At 39.2% G+C, this 19,235-nt stretch overlaps 1 protein-coding gene across 1 annotated transcript; it reads right to left on the bottom strand.

The window, feature by feature from the left end:
* Positions 1–2,717: 2,717 nt before the first annotated feature.
* On the bottom strand, positions 2,718–11,198 carry TCTE1 (t-complex-associated-testis-expressed 1). Its single transcript, XM_070949964.1, has 4 exons — positions 11,015–11,198; positions 9,991–10,559; positions 6,782–7,231; positions 2,718–2,885 (listed from the first exon to the last, which is right to left on the bottom strand). Exons 1-4 carry the CDS (start codon positions 11,196–11,198, stop codon positions 2,718–2,720), a joined length of 1,371 nt encoding a protein of 456 aa, XP_070806065.1.
* Between the last annotated feature and the right edge of the window lie 8,037 nt (positions 11,199–19,235).

The raw sequence follows: 19,235 nt of genomic DNA, 5'->3' as shown, positions 1-19,235 counted from the left end.
GTCATCTCTTTGCAGCTATATTCTTTCTGCTCTTCAGCCTGTCTCCTGTTTCTGTGTCTCTTTTTTCTTTCTTTGAAGGCTCAGGATTGGTTTCTTCTTCGAGGACCTGAAAACTGTTTTTCAAATTTCAGATCTTTATTGTCAGTGCACAACATATGTACAATGAGATTAGTTGAGCTCCCTCAGTGCACCCCCGCAACCAGTGGTGAAATGTAAAAATTTGTTACTACTGGTTCTGTATGCATGGCTTGGTGGGGGAGTGGGATTAATGTGACTGGGTGGGCATGGCCAACTTTTTTTTTTCTTTTCAAACCATTTTTTCTATAACCTCTTCAGCTAAAGAGGTTGTAAAAAAATGCTTTTAAAAGGCTCTGCCGATCAGGCAACTCAGCTGGGATCATCAGAGGCTTTTAAAAGCATTTTTTCTACAACCTTTTTGGCCAAAGAGATTGTAGAAAAAATGCTTTTAAAAGCCTCTGACGATTCCAGCTGAGCCGCGCGATCATGAGGTTTTTTTTTTTACTTTTAAAAGCATTTTTTTGGCTGAAGAGGCTGTAGAAAAAATTCTTTTAAAAATTAAAAAAAAAGCCTCTGATGATTGCACGGCTCAGCTGGGCATGGGGGGGCAGGGATTTTTGCTACCGGTTCTCTGAACCACCCGCCACCATCGCTACCGGATTGGGCAATCCGGTCTGAAACCGGGAGCATTTCACCCCTGCCCCCAACCCAATACAACTCACAGTGAAGACAGAAAATCCCTAACCCAATAAATCATATTAACAAAACACCCAGTCCTATTGCACCAGTGTGAACATGTTACACATTGCACTGACCCTGCAAGTCCATCGTACTATGTAGTTATGATGTTATTTCATATTCAGGAGTCTGACAGCCCATGGATAAAAACTGTTCTTCAGCCTGTTTGTCCAGCTGGTTATGCTTCAGTGGTGGGTTGGACCGGTTTGGACCGGTTCGCAAGAACCGGTAGTAAAACCAGTGGGAGGTTCCGCCCACCGACCCCAACATCATCAGGAAGCTTCTGCGCATGCATGCAGCCCCGTTGCAAACCAGTAGTAAAGGTAAGTAGAACCCACCCCTGTTATGCTTCTATATCTCCTTATTGATGGTAGGAAGGTAAAGAAGTGGTGACCAGGGTGAGAGTCGTCCCTGTGATCCAGTAATGTAGAATATCTTCTACTTTTCATACTTCTGGCAACCACTGTAATCTATTGATCTTGCTCTTTTGTCTGATTATTTCCCTTATGTCAGTTTCTGGAGTAGTTCCTGCTTTTTCTGATCTGGTACTTTATTGTCTCTCAGCAGCTGAAATTGACTATTTGCTGCACCAATCCTTATTTAAACTGCTAAAAGGTTGTACTGGCTACAGATATGCGCTAAAATGTTTTCAGGCAGTGATTAAGAAGCATATCGTCATATGTATAATACATTTTTCTGCCCAAGTTTAATTGAGTAAAAATAGAAATTTGATATCGCTAACTAAAGCTGATATGTATTTGTATATTATGTAATGACAGAATTATGTAATACTGTAATTCAAGGTCACTTGTAGGATTAAATTTTAGGCTGTACTTAAGACTGATATAGAACTAGAAAGCTCAGAGGCAGAGATTCAAGGACATAGTTCTTGATAAGACAGTTTTATTATAGATACTAATAAAGCTATTAGTATCGAGTAAACCAACTCCATGACTCATACCAATAGTGTCACATCTAGTACAGTCAAGATTCAAATCTTATGCCTCTTCTTCCTACTTGTGTGCCAGAATAATTGGCTGAGGGCCATATACTGTATTTATAATAGACCAATTTAGATTTAGGCCCTTTGCTTCTGATCTTGCAATTTCTAAATCTCACATTAAGCATCATTCATTGTGGGCTCAAACTGAAACTTTCCTTGCATTAATGCTGATATTTATTAAGACTGAAAGCAGACTGAAAACAGAACAGCACCTGGACTGAGCCTTGTGCTATCAATTCCTTAGAAAGCTTTAAAATAAAGCCTAGGAGAAGCTGAATCTTTATACTTATTTTTTAAAATCTGTTTTACTGCTTACTTTATCATATCCTCATTTAATAAAAAAATACCAATAAAAAGGGGAGAAGAGAAATAAGTAAAAGGGAGATAGGAAGTAAATGAAGAAAAGGAAAACAGTTAAAGTTCTATCAAATCTAACAGGTTTTAAATAAAATCTGATAATTGATAAGAAGTATTTGACCTGGAATTTTTCCTTTTTGTTTAACAACAGTAGTTACATATTCAGTGTATAATGTTTGATTTCCAGATTGGCAAGCTAAGCTATTTAAAACGAATGGTTAAATTATAAATAATATTCACTGTGTGCTTTATACATTATGAGAAATTTACCATTTAAAATTGACCAAAGAAAAATAACAGAAGAATGAAAAAAAACAAAGATGCAAATCTAAACAGGAATATTGTATATAGTTATTTCAGTTACATGCTTGGGCTTAGTTACAAGCTTAATTATCCAAGAGCATGAATCCAAGAGATGTGCAAAAACTTCACCAAACTAGTAGGAGAATATGGAGTTACATCCATTCAATCATAATCTGAGAACAAATAGCTTTGATTACAATGATTACCTAAAAACAGATGCTTAAACAAATGTTTAAACAAATGCAACATCAAAACTATACTACGCAGGAAGTTTTTCCTCAATAGTTTGTGATTCATGTTATGTGGTGGAATGGTGCAGGTTTCTGAGACGGGCTAATTCCTGATTGGCTTTTATCGTCTGGTTAATAAGATATTCACTCTCTTGTCCCACCTCTGCCAGTCTGAGGTCAAATTCCACTACTGTCTTGTTATCAGACATGCCTTCCAGCAATTGCTTCCCTCCATCCTGAAATCAATAAAGAGACTTAAGATGAAGACCAAATAGCCTTTCAGAACTTTAAAATGTACAAAAGTAGCCTGAAGAGCATTCTTCTTGAAATTCCTTTTGAGATATTGTAAAATGTGCATGTACTTTCCCCCAATCCATAACTCATTTTCACCTAATGCCTCTAAGAAGTTTCTACAACTGAACTCTTTTTCCTGGTATGTAATGCTGGGGGGAAAAAATGGGTCTGGTTTCATTCTAGCTCATTTCCAGTGTTTTTCTGAACTTTCAGGGCACTCAAATTCTTTCCCAAAACCTAGACTAAAATTATGCCCTTCCTCTGGGGGTGGTTGGGCTTTCAACTCTGTTGTGTGGGAAATCAGAGCAGCCTAGAATATTTCTCAGGGCAGGCTCAGCTGCACTGAATAGGTTTTACTCTGCTCAAGAACAGAATAAAAAGTAGTTTGGGTATTTTTTTTTTATTTTGAGTTACTGTGATCCCAAATCTGTGTCCATGATGCCTTTTGCCAGCCTACTGCAATTTAAAGATAACTGCTCACATAATGGATTTTATGGATTATGCTCTCAGTTGTGAAGATGCAACCACAGCTAGATATTCCTATTGCTTCATTATGTTGTCAGGAGATAATAAAGGATTTACTTAGAAAATACTAGGTGGCTATGGTAGGCAATTCTTCAAAGCTTTGACATGCATGAAGAAAGAGTAAAAAAAGTCCATTAACTCCTTCAACTCTAATGCACCTATGCAGGTCCATAAAAGCAATATTGGCATAATGAGAATTATCAAATGGCACCATGACACATGTGCTACTAGATAGGTTCTAAAGGCAGTCACAAAATAGACAGGAATATTATTGAAATTGAGGAATGAAATCAACACGGTGATCCTTTGACAGGAGCTGATGTGACTTTATTAATTCCCTGTTCTGAATTCTATTACTGTTCTGAATTCTGAGCTTTTAAAATAAAGCCATCAATCACAATGTTAGATTAATGATTATATATAATAGTCATCTGGAAATTGAGAATACTTCTCATTTGTATTTATATTTGTAGTTTTTACATAAAATCTTATCGGCTCTCAAAAGATGCATTGCCATTTCTTGAAAACTTATAACTGCAAAGCCATAAAGAAGGTATCTTATTGATATTTTAGTTGTATTCTGAAATTATATTAATGTTATAACCAATGTGTGCATTATGTATTTGGTATATAAGCTACTGAGATGCTGATAGTCTAAATCAGGGGTTCCCAACCCACAGTCCGTGAGCCAGCACTGGTCCGTGGCATGCTAGCAACTAGGCCGTGCAAGCAAGCGAAGCTGTACCTGTGGGATGCAGGCAGCATGTGAAACAGAAGTAAGTTTCAGCAGGTTCTGACCAGTTCTGGAGAACCAGTAGCAGAAATTTTGAGTAGTTCGGAGAACCGATAGTAAAAATTCTGACTGGCCCCGCCCCCATCTATTCTCTGCCTTCCAAGTCCCAGCTGATCGGGACGAAATAGAGATTTTACAGTATCCTTCCCCTGGAGTGGGTTGGCAATGGAGATTTTACAGTATCCTTCCCCTGCCATACCCACCAAGCCATGCCCACAGAACCGGTAGTAAACAATTTTGAAATCCACCACTGATGTGAAACCACACCCCCTCCTGTCCATGGAAAAACCTCTCTCCATGGAACAGCTCCTTGGGGCCCAAAAAGTTGGAGGCCACTGTCTAAATACTAGTTTGGCTGCCAAAATAGGGAAGAGAATCAAGCAATGTCTGAAATCCAAGGCAAGCAACAAAATGCTTCCGTTGAAAAGCCAAGCTTGGCAAATGCAAGCAACTTAATGTTACAATGAAATGGTGTCTAATGCTGAATTGCAAAAGTATGTACTTACAGAAGTTAACCAGACTGATTTGTTCACTAATCTGATCCCTGCAACAAAGATAACTTCTGCAGTACTATAAGCTTAGCCTATAAGCCTGGAACTACCCAGGTCAACACTTTTTTTCTTATCATGTCTGGTTCTCAGAAATTCTTTGCAAAAGTCCCTGCAGTTTTCTTGGAAAGTTTTTTTAGAAGTGGTTTGCCATTGCCTCCTTCCTAGGACTGAGAGAAAGTGACCAGCCCCAAGTCACCTCATTGGCATTGTGCCCAGGCTGGGAGTAGACCTAGGTCACTTGGTTTCCAGCCTGATGCCTTCATTATTAGCCAAACATGCTCTCTAGGCCAACATTTAATCTGCCAAAGAATGATAATGGTATTTGACTACATCTGAATAGAATATATTGTATTATAGTATTTTAATCTGCAGATACAATTGCAAGTCAAATGGACTGCTTTCTAAAAACAAAAGCCAACTTTAGAGCAAAAAAGACTCCTTATTGTGTCATAATTCTCAAATAGTTCTCAACTGAGTTCTCAAACGAGATAGTTCTCAAATGAGAACAGTAATGCTGGGTCACCTTGGCTTCTCCTCACATTGCTGGTTGTCCAGCTATCTGCGCTGCTTTCTACATAAGCGTTATAGGAAGTGGCTTCCAGCACAGCAGCATTTTTTGCTTTGCTGCCTATTTTGGACCTGAGGCACCTTAGCAAATAACTAATGTAGAAAGGGATGTTTTAGAGCAGCAGCCCCCAACCTTTTGGGCACCAGGGACTGGTTCGGTGGAGAAATGTTTTTCCACAGACCGGAGGGGTCGTGGTTTCGCATGCTGCCTGCATCCCACGGATGGGGCTTCGCTTGTTTGTGCAGCCCAGTTTCTGACATGCCATGAACCGGTGCCAGTCCACCGACCGGCGGTTCAGGATCCCTGTTTTAGAGATCCTTGCCAAGACATACTCAAGGACTCCAGGAAAAATAAACACTACCTTTCTTTTTTCTTTATCAGAATTCTTATTTGTCAGGGTTTCCAACTGCCAGTTGTTGCATAAAAACCCTGCATTTTTTTTAAGACAGCCAAAGACTGAGGAGAAGAAAATAAAGTTTTATCTATTGGCCTTGTTTTCTACAGGAAGAAAAGTCAACTGTTCTCTGCTAAGAACCTGTCTCTGTAATGCCTTTTATGTCTGGGAATTCTCCTGAATGTCTAGGCCAGGCCAATTTCCTTCCCAACCAATATGATGTATTTATTTATTTATTTATTTATTTATTTATTTATTTATTTAATTAATTAATTAATTAATTCATTTTTATACCTGCCTTCTCCCGAAGGACTCAGGGTGGTGCACAGCCAAAAAATAAAAACGAACACATATAAAATTTAAAACAGTTTAAAAGGAATTAAATAATTTGGCCCATTTCAATTAAAACAAAGACAACCCATATAACTTAAAATTGATCTAGGTATTCAGGCCAGCTCAGCTTGTTGAAACAATAGCGTCTTGAGGGCACGACGAAAGGTGCCTAGGTCAGGGATCATCCGTAAATCCCGGGACAATTCTTTCCAGAGGGCAGGTGCTCCCACAGAGAAGGATCTCTCCCTGGGACTCACCAGTCGACATAGTTTGACCAACGGCACCCCGAGGAGTCCCTCTCTGTGGGAACGTACTGGCCAGTGGGAGGCTATCGGTAGCAGAAGGCGATCTCGTAAGTACCCAGGTCCTAAGCCATGGAGCGCTCTGAAGATAGTAACCAACACCTTGAATCGCACCCAGAAGACCACCAGGAGCCAGTGCAGCTCACGCAGGAGAGGTGTTACATAGGAGCGCCATGTCGCTCCCATAATCACCCGCGCGGTCGCATTCTGGACCAGTTGGAGCCTCCGGGTGCTCTCCAAGGGGAGCCCCGTTATGTCCCAGTTTTATCCTCCAGATCTAATTTCCTGAGAAGATTGTAACACAATACTTCAAAAAAATCCAAGCACTGTGTCAGAAGAAACATATACTCCCGTTTCAAAAAGGATACCTACCAGTCCAATATGATTGCAGGAGAGGTTGATATGAGACAAAGTAGTGTTCTGAGCCAAGACTTGAGAGAAAAGGGTAGCTGTTGGCTCTGACAATTCATTGCCACCCAAGTGAAGAGTCATCAGTGTACTGTTAAGCAACAAGGCATGGCAAATGGCTTGGCCTCCTTCATCCTCAATGCAGTTGAGGCGGAAATCGAGGGACGTCAATATAGAATTCTTGGACAGCGCATGAGCTATAGCCTGGGCTCCTTGAGCCCGTATCCTGTTATCACAGATGTTAAGCGTTACCATCTTACTGCGGTTAATTAGCTTGCCAATAGCTCGTGCTCCTCTGTCTGCAATCAAATTGTGGGAAAAGTTTAATTCTACCAATGAAGGGTGGTCTAATAGGTGTAGGATCAGTATCCTGGCTTTATCATCATCCACTTTGCTCCGGGTCAGCTTGAATACCTGCAAAAACACAATCAGGTCACATGCATTTATAAAGATGTTAACATATTTCCAGTGAGACCCTTTTTTTTTCATTCTAGATCAGGGGCGGGTTCTAATTTTTTTTAATACCGGTTCTGTGGGTGTGGCTTATTTTGTGGGCATGGCTTGATGGCCATGTGACAGTGGGTGTGGCTTGATGGCCATGTGACTGGGTACGCATGGTCAACCCAATGTCACTCATGTCAAGGGGAGTCATAGTTTTTTGACCACGCCCCTTGTTCCTTCCTCCCAGGCCCAGTTTCAACTCAGTTGGCCTGAGAGAAACATCTCTAGCAGATCTGCCTTTCAGCCATTGTCTGTTCCATTATCTCAGTGTCACTGTAAGTTTTTTGACCAAACAATTCTTTAGGATTTAGCAGAGGTACTGGTCTACCAGGCTTTTAACTGCTTGCAGAGTCATACCGGTCTACCTATTTGTTTTTGGAGTGCACTTGTCTACCACCACACTGCCTTTTACCGCTGATCAGCTGTAGAGCGGCCCTTTTAAGCGCTGCAGCAAGAGTTTAAACAGTTTTTTGCCACTCTGCCACCACCAAGAGCATCAAAAACCACTTTCAGGCAGCTTGGCCTCAATTGCCAATCTACCACCACCGAGCGGTTTACAAGGAGTGGATCGGTTCTAGCCGATCAGTTGGGAGGCTTCTTGGCTTCTCAATTTAAAGCTATGGTGTCTTGTTTTTTTTTCTCTTCTTTGTCAAGGGAGCCCTTTACAAAGAAGGGCTTCTAGCCGATCAGCTGGGACTTGGGAGGCAGCGAATAGATTGGGGGTGGGGCCAGGCAGAGGTGGTATTTACCAGTTCTCCGAATTACTCAAAAATTCCACTACCAGTTCGCAAGAACTGGGGAGAACTGGTAGCAACCCACCACTGTTCTAGAGGCCTAAAACAAAGGCAGGCAGGGTATTTGATGCCTAAGGGTAAAATGTAATATTTTGGGAACAGTTGAGGACCAGATCAAGTACACCTGTGAGCAAAGATGGATTTAGAGTAGAAGGGAATGGATTCCACCCCCCTCCCCCAATGATGTGCTTATTTATGAAGTGGCAAAACTGGTGAGAAATTGTGAAATAAATTTTAAAGAATTATGGTTCAGGGGGTGGGCTTTGGGCTGAAAAATGAGGATTTGAATCATACAGAGTTTTGAGTCTGATGGAGTCTATCCTACCCTAGAAAATTATTTGTTTCTATTTCATTCTTTTAGCCACGTTTTGTGGGAGGAGGAAATCACATTATCAGTTGTGCAGCAGCATCAGAACAGCAGGGTTTATATTGGCATTTAAATAACCAATAAAAAAGAAAATGTGATTGTGCCTTAGATACTCAAAACAATTGGCATCCACATAATATTACTTGAATGCTCCTGGCATGTAGGCAGTTATGTAATTTCCTTTGCCTGTATTTCTTCAGATAATTTCTACTGAAAGATATTTTTTCTGTTACCTCTAAACAAAGCTGTGATTAAAACGATAATGACCCATCTGAGCAAATTGATAATGATTAGAAAAAATACCATTCTTTTGGAGTGTTATAAATCAAAGTGTAGTGTCTATGACTGCTTATGATAGTTTGGGGATGTAGAACTGGAAAGTCTACAAGAACATCAGTTTTCCCTTTATCTATCCACACAGGGGTGCTATTCAGCAGGTTCTGACAGGTTCTGGAGAAGCGGTAGCGGAAATTTTGAGTAGTTTGGAGAACCGGCAAATACCACCGCTAGCTGGTCCCAGAGTGGGGTGGGAATGGAGATTTTTGCAATATCCTTCCCCCAGGAGTGGGAGGGAATGAAGATTTTGCAGTACCCTTCCCCTGGAGTGGGGTGGGAATGGAGATTTTGCAGTATCCTTCCCCTGCCATGCCCACCAAGTCATATCCACCAAGCCACAACACGCCCACCAAGCCACGCCCACAGAATTGGTAGTAAAAAATTTTGAATTCCACCACTGTATCCACACAGCTCTTATTTTCTTCTAATGTAGATGTCTTTAGTATTTGGGGGAACAGCAACTTTAAAAAATTCTACAGACTATACATACTTAGAGCCAAGCCTTAGAAGAAACCTTTAAGATCGGTGTTTGAATTTATTATTTTCTTGTGTTTTTTTTTTTAAAGTTGTATTAGTCCATAAATTGGATTGAGGAGCCTTCTAATGAAAGAAGTTTAAAAGTTCCTTTTCTGCAATTTAATCTAGATTTTATTTGGGAAGATTTATGATAACACAGGTAAACAGTAGAAGTTGCCCTATGCCAGCACTGCAACTCTGAGGCAATTTTAGCAATCCTAAATTTTCATCTTAAAGGTAAAAGGAGTCCCTGCGGATTTTATTCCGCTAGTCATTGCTGACTATAGAGGGCAGTGCTCATCTCCATTTGAAGGACCATCTAGTCAGCGCTGTCCAAAGATGTTTCTGTGGTCATGTGACCAGCATGACCTCATGGAGTGCTGTTACCTTCCCACCGAAGTGATACCTATTTATGTATTCGCATTTGCCATGCTTTCTAATTGCTAGGTTGGCAGCAGCTGGGGTGAGATCTGGAACTCACCCCAATGCGCATTGCTCAGGTCTCAAACCTGGGCTGTAGGCTTTCCAGTTGAGAAGCCCAGCGTCTTACCATGGAAGAACTGTGTCAGAGCAAGATTCAGGCTAGTTTATGATTTTGAGGCATTCTCATTTTATGTTTAAGATTATATAAGACTATGATACTGCATTAGAAAAATTACTTTTAGAGTTGGGCATTTCTTAATAGCACTGGCCAGTGAGCAACAATCTCGATAAGTGAATTCAAAAAGATTCCATTCAAAATTCATGCCACAGTCTTTAACACCATATGAAAGATGCAGCTCCTCAAGATGAAGGAGTGCAGGAACAAGCAGACTCAAATCAAAATGGTCCATAGAAGGTTCGTCTATTCCAGCATCACTTTCAGTATCAGAGACATCTTCATCTTCCTTCTTTTGATCTAGTTTCACCGGTGGAAGGAACTGGTCAATCTCTAACTTTTTCACGTATTCCTTGCAGAGTGGAATGAGGTCGAGAACTTTGTTGGGACTAGTAGTATCTGGAATGTAAAACTTCAAAATGTTTTCCAAATGGCGTTCAAAAAACATCCGTTTCCAACTGTCTCCATAAGCGGATACATCACAAACTGTCCATCTTCCAGTACAGCACCGTTTCCAGTAGCCTTCATCGCTGATCAAATTTGCTGTCACCGTAAGGGGTAGGCTTGTGGAAATCTTTTCTAGCACTTTCTTTTGGTGATCAGGAAGTAGCCTTTCCAAGATAGGATTGTCTGGTTGGAAAGAAATTTCAAGAGATTATAGACAGCTTTTCACCGATTTATCTATATGTCACTTAGAGTAGGCTTAGAGTGTGCTGTTTTAATATGACTTCCAGAAAATCTTCCCAGTTTTGTGAGCATGATGAGAACATTATTTAGAATATTTAGTTGTCTTCATAAAACTGCCATTCTCAGACAGAGGGAGTATCTTAAATCATTAGGGTTCATATAGCATGTTACAGCAGAGATGGCAATTATTCAAATTAGGCAAAATTATGAATTAAATGAGTTGACTAGCAATGTTAGCAGGGATTTGGTCTGTGGTACAACTGTTTAACAGATTTTAAAAAGTCATCCCATCTAATTTCCTTTTTCCTCAATTGACACTCAATAACAGATATTTCCAAGCTGTATTAAATGATACTTCTTCAGCAACCAAATTTATATAGGAAAGCTGTGTGACTTACTTTCAAAATTGTTGATTATGTGCTGGATGCAGAGCTCTGTCAGCTGTGGAACTATGGCTAGATTCCATTCAGGATCTTCAGCAATAAGCCGTCGCATTCGTCGGGGATTAGCTGCAGGATTTTTTATTGTTATATGACTTGGAGGAGGGACTGTACTGACATCTGCAGGTACATTTTCCTGCATCCTGCTGTGCTGCTGTAATGTTTCTCTGTTCCCTAATTAAAAATGGAAGAAAGTTCTGTGCAAACTGGATAGACAATAACGTTCTACAGCTACTACCCATTGAAGAAATATTTGCAAAAAAGAACCAAAAGTCAAAATAGACTTATGACTATTGTGGTCATAAGTCAAGGATAACCTGTAATTGCTGGTTACACTGGGTACTGTATTTTTCGGAGTATAAGATGCACCTTTTTCCCCCCAAAAAAGAGGCTGAAAATCTGGGTGCGTCTTATACTTGGAATGTAGCCCCGCCCAACTTCTCAAACGGAGGTTTCGGGGCTGAAAAAAGCATCAGAAATGAAGCTTCAGAAGAGAAGCCCCCAAACAGAGCTTCAGAAAAAAAGCCTCCAAACAGAGCTTCAGAAAAAAAGCCTCCAAACAGAGCTTCAGAAAAAAAGCCCCAAACAGAGCTTCAGAGGCTTTTTTTCTGAAACTCTGTTTCAGAGGCTTTCAGAGGCAGAAAAGAAAGTTTTTTCTGAAATGGAGTTTCAGAAGTTTCAGAGGCTGAAAAAAAAGCAAGGCACAGAGCTCACAACCAAGGAACTTGTTGCTAAAATTCACCTCTGGGAACAGCTGATTGGGGATATTCCAGGAGGCCGATCCACCTGCCAATCAGCTTTTTTCTTATTTTCCTCCCCAAAATCTAAGGTGTGTCTTATAGTCCGAAAAATATGGGTAACTGCTAAAGCCTCAAGTAAAAAAAATATGCAAACAAGAAGTAAATAGGTGCTTTACTGATTTTAGAAAAGCCTTTGATAATATCATCATATCAAGTTGTGGAATGACCTTGAAGAACTGGGAATCCCAGAACCACTGGTTGTCCCCTGCAAAATCCATATATGACAGAAAGCCACAGCCTGGACAGAATATAGCAACGCAGACTAACTCCAGGTTAGCCTAAGAGTAAGACAAGGCTGCATACACTCTCCTTAGTCCTTGGCTTCTCCTATGTATACTACTTATGTGCTGAATACTGTATATATTGAAGGAAGCTGGAGTGGAAGAAGAGAAATGTGGTATCAAAACTGGAGAAAGAAACATCAGTAAACTGTACTATGTAGATGACACTTCTCTGATATCTGAAAATGCAAATGATCTGGAAGATCTGCACACAAAACTGGACAGAATGCTTCTCTTAATGTAGCCTCAGGTTTTACTGCCATTTTTAGCTGCTGCAATCATTCTGCTTGCTGGCGTCCAGCTGTTAATTCACCAGAAGCTCTAAATTCTTTTCTCCATATATTTTTTTTCTAACCTTTTTGAATAATTGGTCATATTAACCAATCCCCTTTGCTTGGCATCACCCAGATTAAGAAAACATCCCTTTCATTTCATTCTTTAGGTTTCTTGTAAAGATAGCAAAGAGCAAAAGTCAAATATAGAGCTTTGGGAGATTCTAATCTATATTTTTGTCCAGATTAAGTGCAGAATCATTTATTAACACCCTATAGGTGCGGTTGTTCAACCAATTGTAAACCTGTTTAGATGTAGTACTTTCTATGTAATATTCATTCATCATGTCCACAAGAATATGATGAGAGATTTTGTCAAATATTTCACCGAGATCAATTTTTACTGTATCCTTATCATTTCCTTGATATATTAAACTAGTTATTCTGTCATAAAAAGACCTCTTTTGGATATCCTTATGCTGATCCTGGTAACGTCAGATATTCTTTTCTAAATAGTCACAAACATTTCACCCAACCATCTGTTCTAATACTTATTCAGGAGACAGTAAACTAGTCAGTAATTTTCTTATTCAGGAGCAGTAAACTAGTTGGTAATTTCCCTTTGTTTCATACTATGACTATATTTGCTCTTTTCCAGTTCCCTACACCCTCTCCAAGATTTGCAAAGACTACAATCAACATTTCTGAAATCAGTTCTCCAGCTTAATGTCTATCGAGATTCTCAGTCATCCAGGTCATGGTTGTCCCAAAGATGCTTTTTCAAGAGGCAAATGGACTTTCTGGACCAGAAAGTCCAATTGCCTCTTGAAAAAGCACCTTTGAGAGTTCTTCAGCTTGCTCCCTATCTGAAGAAAATGAGCCAGAACTTTCCTGAATTCTGATTACCTGAACATTGCCCTTCCCAAGCACCCAAGGCAAATATGTTCTATTTCCTTGTCCATATAGCTACACTCCACATCACAAGCATGATTGGCTGTTCTATTTCCATGTTTAATCTGAAGAACAAAAACCAATCTGGTACAGTCATTAAAGCACAAAGCTAGAAATGGGGATACGATGAGGATAGCCTACTACGTGACCTTGGGCCAGTCACTTTCTCTCAGCCCTAGGAAGAGGGCAATTCACTTGCTTTTGATTCTATCCCTCTGTTTATACAACCAAGGATTGTAGTAGCTTTTTTGGCTGTCGCCGCACATTGTTGGCTCATGTTTAAGTGATTGTCCACTAGGACTCCAAGGTTCCTCTCACAATTACTGTTTTTGAGCCAGGTTTCACCTAATCTGTGCTTGTGCCTTTGGTTTTTCCTGCCTACGTGAAATCTTGCCAAAAGCTAGTACAGGCAATCACTAAGAGTCAAGACTAACTAGAAGACACCAAAGGGAATAAACACACACAAAAAAAGACCAAAAATAAATGTGAAGAATGGAAATCTAAAAAATGCTACCCTCTCCACCCTGCAAGAAATAACAAAGAAATGACTCCTACTGATAAGGGGGTTGCAAAGACTTCCTTGATCACATTCCTAGCACACAGTAGGTGCTGTAGCAAAGTAATATATATGATGGTAATTGAAGACATCTGGGAGGGCATGTCACAAAAATCATGATGGTGATCATGACATCACAATTTAAACTCTGACCCACATGCTTAGAATATCAAGATGTAGGGGCTTCAATACCATTGCTGCAATTGCCATATTGACTTTTTGAAAACTTCTAATGCCTAAAATCTAACTCCTCAACTAGACATTTTTATTGCTTCCACTTATCGGGCCACTGTGATCAACATTACACTAATGACATTTTGTTGCTCTAATCTCATTGGTATGGATGGACAGATGAGTTGAGAACAGCTAGTACTTAATCATATACTGTAAAGATTTGAGAAGTGTATAACTGGTTGGAGAAACAATCCAAAATTAATGTATAAATGTATAAACATAAGAGAAGATATTATAGAGGAATGAAATAGTTATTGTGTAATAGATAGGTATAAATTGTAGTGAATATAGAAATGAGTAAGTAATATATAAAATGTATGTATATATAGTTGGTTATAGATCATATCAATGATTCTGGTATCGGAAAGCTGTAAAAATGTAACAAGGTTGTTAAAGATGTAAATGTTGAATAAAAATTACTTTAAAAAAAAAAAGATTTGAGAAGCAAAATCCCTGTAAATTACTAGACAAGAGAGGAAAAAACCCACTATCTGCTAGCAGTTTATGAAAGGCAAGAATGTAGAAATTATTAAAATTAAAATTGAATAATTAAATTATTTATAAATTAAAACACCATGAACAATACAACAATGTAAGTTTATGATGGAAAGATACTATCTAGTATAGAGAATTATTTCACAAGAAATAATTTATTTATATTTCACATGATTTTGATTCTATGCTTCTGTTTATACAACCAAGGATTGTATAAGCTTTTTTGGCTGCTGCTGCACACTGCTGGTTCGTGTTTAAGCAATCATCCACTAGGATTCCAAGGTCCCTCTCACAGTTACTGTTTTTGAGCCAAGTTTTGCATAATCTGTACTTGTACCTTTGGTTTTTCCTGCCTAGGTGTAAAACCTTCCTTTCCCCCCCACATTAAATTTCATGTTGTTGGATAGGGCCCATTGTTCAAATCTGTCAAGATCCTTTTGATCCTGAGCTTGCTTTCTGGGTTGTTGGCTATTCCTGCCAACTTAGTATCATCTGCAAATTTGATGAGTTCCCCTTCTCTTCCCTCATCTAAGTCATTTATGAAAATATTGAAGAGTACCGGGCCTAAGACAGAACTTTATGGTACCCCCGCTGCTTCCTTCCCTCCATGTAGATGTAGTACCATTAAGGACTACTCGTTGAGTACGGTTTGTCAGTCAGTTACAAATCCATTAGGTGGTGATGCTGTCTATCCCACATTTTTCTAGTTTACCAAGAAGTAGGTTATGGTCTACTTTGTTGAACGCCTTGCTGAAAGACTTCAGTATACTATGTCTGCAGTATTTCTCTGGTCTACTAATTTGGTCACTCTATCAAAGAATAAAATAAGATTGGTTTGGCATGATCTGTTTTTAACAAACCCGTGCTGGCTACTAGTTATAACTTTGTTTCTAGATATTCACAGGTCTGTTTTTTAAAAAAATATTATTACTTCCGGTATCTTCCCAGGTATTGATGTTAGGCTGATTAGTCTGTAGTTTCCTGAGTTTATTTCCCACCCCCCACCTTTTGTTTTGAAGATGGGACCCACATCAGCTCCTTTCCAATCCTCTGGTAGTTCCCTGGTGCTCTAGGATTTTATTTTTTTAAGATTTAATACAATGGTTCTGAAATAACATCTGCCAGCTCCTTCAGAACCCTGGTATGTAATCCATCATACTAATTAATGCGTCATTTTAAATTTCTGATTCAATGATTTCCTCTGAATTTTAAAGTAACCTCCAATCATTGCAGTGGGAGCTACTTTTATATATACAGGTGAAACTCGAAAAATTAGAATATCGGGCAAAAGTTAATTTATTTCAGTAATGCAACTTAAAAGGTGAAACTGATATATGAGATAGACTCATTACATGCAAAGTGAGATAGTTCAAGCCTTGATTTGTCATACTTTTGATGATTATGGCTTACAGCTCATGAAAACCCCAAATTCACAATCTCAAAAAATTAGAATATTGTGAAAAGGTTCAATATTCTAGGTTCAAAGTGTCCCACTCTAATCAGTTAAGTAAGCCATAACATCTGCAAAGGGTTCCTAAGCCTTTAAATGGTCTCTCAGTCTGGTTCAGTAGGAATCACAATCATGGGAAAGACTGCTGACCTGACAGTTGTGCAGAAAACCATCATTGACACCCTCCATAAGGAGGGAAAGCCTCAAAAAGTAATTGCAACAGAAGTTGGATGTTCCCAAAGTGCTATATCGAAGCACATTAATAGAAAGTTAGGTGGAAGGCAAAAATGTGGAAGAAAAAGGTGCACAAGCAGCAGGGATGACCGCAGCCTGGAGAGGATTGTCAGGAAAAGGCCACTCAAAAGTGTTGGGGACTTTCATAAGGAGTGGACTGAGACTGGAGTCAGTGCATCAAGAGCCACCACATACAGACGGATCCTGGACATGGGCTTCAAATGTCGTATTCCTCTTGTCAAGCCGCTCCTGAACAACAAACGTCAGAAGCATCTTACCTGGGCTAAAGAAAAAAAGAACTGGTCTGTTGCTCAGTGGTCCAAAGTCCTCTTTTCTGATGAGAGCAACTTTTGCATCTCATTTGGAAACCAAGGACCCAGAGTCTGGAGGAAGACTGGAGAGGCACACTCTGCAAGATGCTTGAAGTCCAGTGTGAAGTTTCCACAGTCTGTGTTGATTTGGGGAGCCATGTCATCTGCTGGTGTTGGTCCACTGTGCTTCATTAAGTCCAGGGTCAACGCAGCCGTCTACTAGGAGATTTTGGAGCACTTCATGCTTCCTTCCACAGATGAGCTTTATGGGGATGCCGACTTCATTTTTCAGCAGGACGTGGCACCTGCCCACACTGCCAAAAGTACCAAAACCTGGTTCAATGACCATGGGATTACTGTGCTTGATTGGCCAGCAAACTCGCCTGACCTGAACCCCATAGAGAATCTATGGGGTATTGCCAAGAGAAAGATGAAAGACATGAGACTGAACAATGCAGAAGAGCTGAAGGCTGCTATTGAAGCATCCTGGTCTTCCATAACACCTCAGCAGTGCCACAGGCTGATAGCATCCATGCCACGCCACATTGAGGCAGTAATTGATGCAAAAGGGGCCCAAACCAAGTACTGAGTACATATGCATGCTTATACTTTTCAGAGGTCCGATATTGTTCTATGTACAATCCTTGTTTTATTGATTTCATGTAATATTCTAATTTTCTGAGATTGTGAATTTTCATGAGCTCTAAGCCATAATCATAAAAATTATGACAAATCAAGGCTTGAACTATCTCGCTTTGCATGTAATGAGTCTATCTCATATATTAGTTTCACCTTTTAAGTTGCATTACTGAAATAAATGAACTTTTGCGTAATATTCTAATTTTTCATGTTTCACCTGTATAGTACACACACTATTATATATCTCACTGCATGTAATTTGCAACATATGCTGTAATTATAAATTCTATTCATTCTGCAATTTTATAACTTCTTTCTCCTCCCCAACACATATTGACAGCTTTTGCAAATAGAAGTAATTCTTGCAAAATTCCAACAGAACCTTATCAGTGGAAAACAGATGTCTCTAGTATTTTACCTAATAACTTGCTGTTATCCTGGACTGGTTACAAATGAATTTAAATAGAACTACAATTGTGGAGTGCTTTGTGCTCTCTGAGCTTGGTTGTGTGCTTGCAGACATTTGGTTACTAGACTAGGTAACATCACTGTTGTGATACACTATTTCAGTAACATACACCAAGCTCAGATGCTGAACATACACGTGTTCAATATTGTCAAATCTTCCACACACAATATTATTGGGTTCCAAGTTTCAGAAATCTCTGGGATTGGGGATGGAGGCAGCGATTAGCTGTGAGAACTGGGAACCAATAATAAAAATTCAATATGCAATCAAAATAGTATAATATCCAGCTATTTGAGCCAGTCTGGTGTAGTGATTAAAGGGTTTTATTCCCCCCCCCCACCCATAAACACAATGGCCATTGGATGACTTGGAAACAATCTCTTTGTCTTATCCCTAAGAACGTATTGGTGAACCATTCTGAAAATGTTGCCAAAAAACCCACATGGACCTGTCTAGGTAAAAGGTCTAGGACCTGTCCAGAAGTTAAGATAATTCAAAGGACTATAACAACAATAACAATACCATATTGCTCTAGAATGCTGATTTGCTTGGAATCAGTTAAAGTACAAACAAATATGGATAAATGGATTATTTTAAAATTAGATTAAAACCCCATGCATAAAATAGATACGGTAAATTCACTTGCTTCAATGATCTGAAACAATTTGGTCTGTAGGTATTCTAATGATCATTATGGTCTTGCTCAATAATCAGTCAAAAGAGAATAAGGCACATATATTTCATGAAACAAACACACGTTTTCCTGCTTTCTGTTTGTGACACCCTCCAGTGTGGCAATCTGAGTCACGCACTGAAGAATTTCCTTAATTAAATGTACCTTTTAGGATTTTTTTTTTTTTTTTGCTCCACAACATAGATTTGAATAGCCAAGAAGAGAATCAGTTGTCATAAAAATATAACAGCGTTCAGCAAGAGAGCATCTTGTCCTTGTCAGGAAGATGACATGGTAAAGGCAAATATGGGCTTTTTCCTACAGTACTGCCATATTGAGTTTGTGTCAGAGTTTGAAAGATAGGAAAGCAGGAGATTTGAACTGCTACTGTGTGGATCGTACACAAGGGGCATACAGTTCTGACAAAAAGCAGAATTTGTAAAGGAGCTTACCAGAATATCCTGTTAAATATTGTGCATTCATGTGATGATTAATATTAAAAATATCATTTCAAAATTTATGGGCATGCTATGGCTACATTAAAAGTTAAAACTAAAAGAAAATATAGCCAAGTGTCAAAAACTCACTAAAATTTTTCAAAGAACCAATGATTTGAGTAGACAGTAAAATCACAGCGCTATTGAAATTTAGGGTCACAGAGTTCTAAAATGTATCTTTGTTTTTAGAAATCACATATGTCTCATTCTATCCTGAGAAAATATTCAGTGTGATCATAAATGTAACAGAACAAAGTTGCTGTTGCTTGAATTCTATGATCAAATGTTGAAGGAACTGAAATGTGCCAGTTTTGTAG

Source organism: Pituophis catenifer, unplaced genomic scaffold, assembly GCF_029215685.1.
Source record: "Pituophis catenifer annectens isolate HBS135680 unplaced genomic scaffold, rPitCat1.0.hap2 SCAF_1, whole genome shotgun sequence".
Taxonomy (NCBI): domain Eukaryota; kingdom Metazoa; phylum Chordata; class Lepidosauria; order Squamata; family Colubridae; genus Pituophis; species Pituophis catenifer.
Note: the sequence above shows the minus strand (reverse complement) of the source record. Positions and strands in the feature narration are given on the sequence as shown.

Coding starts and splice junctions, on each gene's coding strand:
- TCTE1 (XM_070949964.1), bottom strand. CDS start 11,198: ATGCAGGAAAATGTACCTGCAGATGTCAGTACAGTCCCTCCTCCAAGT. Junction 10,560..11,014: donor CATAATCAACAATTTTGAAA/GTAAGTCACACA, acceptor CTTTCCAACCAG/ACAATCCTATCTTGGAAAGG. Junction 2,886..6,781: donor CCTGCAATCATATTGGACTG/GTAGGTATCCTT, acceptor TATTGATTTCAG/GATGGAGGGAAGCAATTGCT.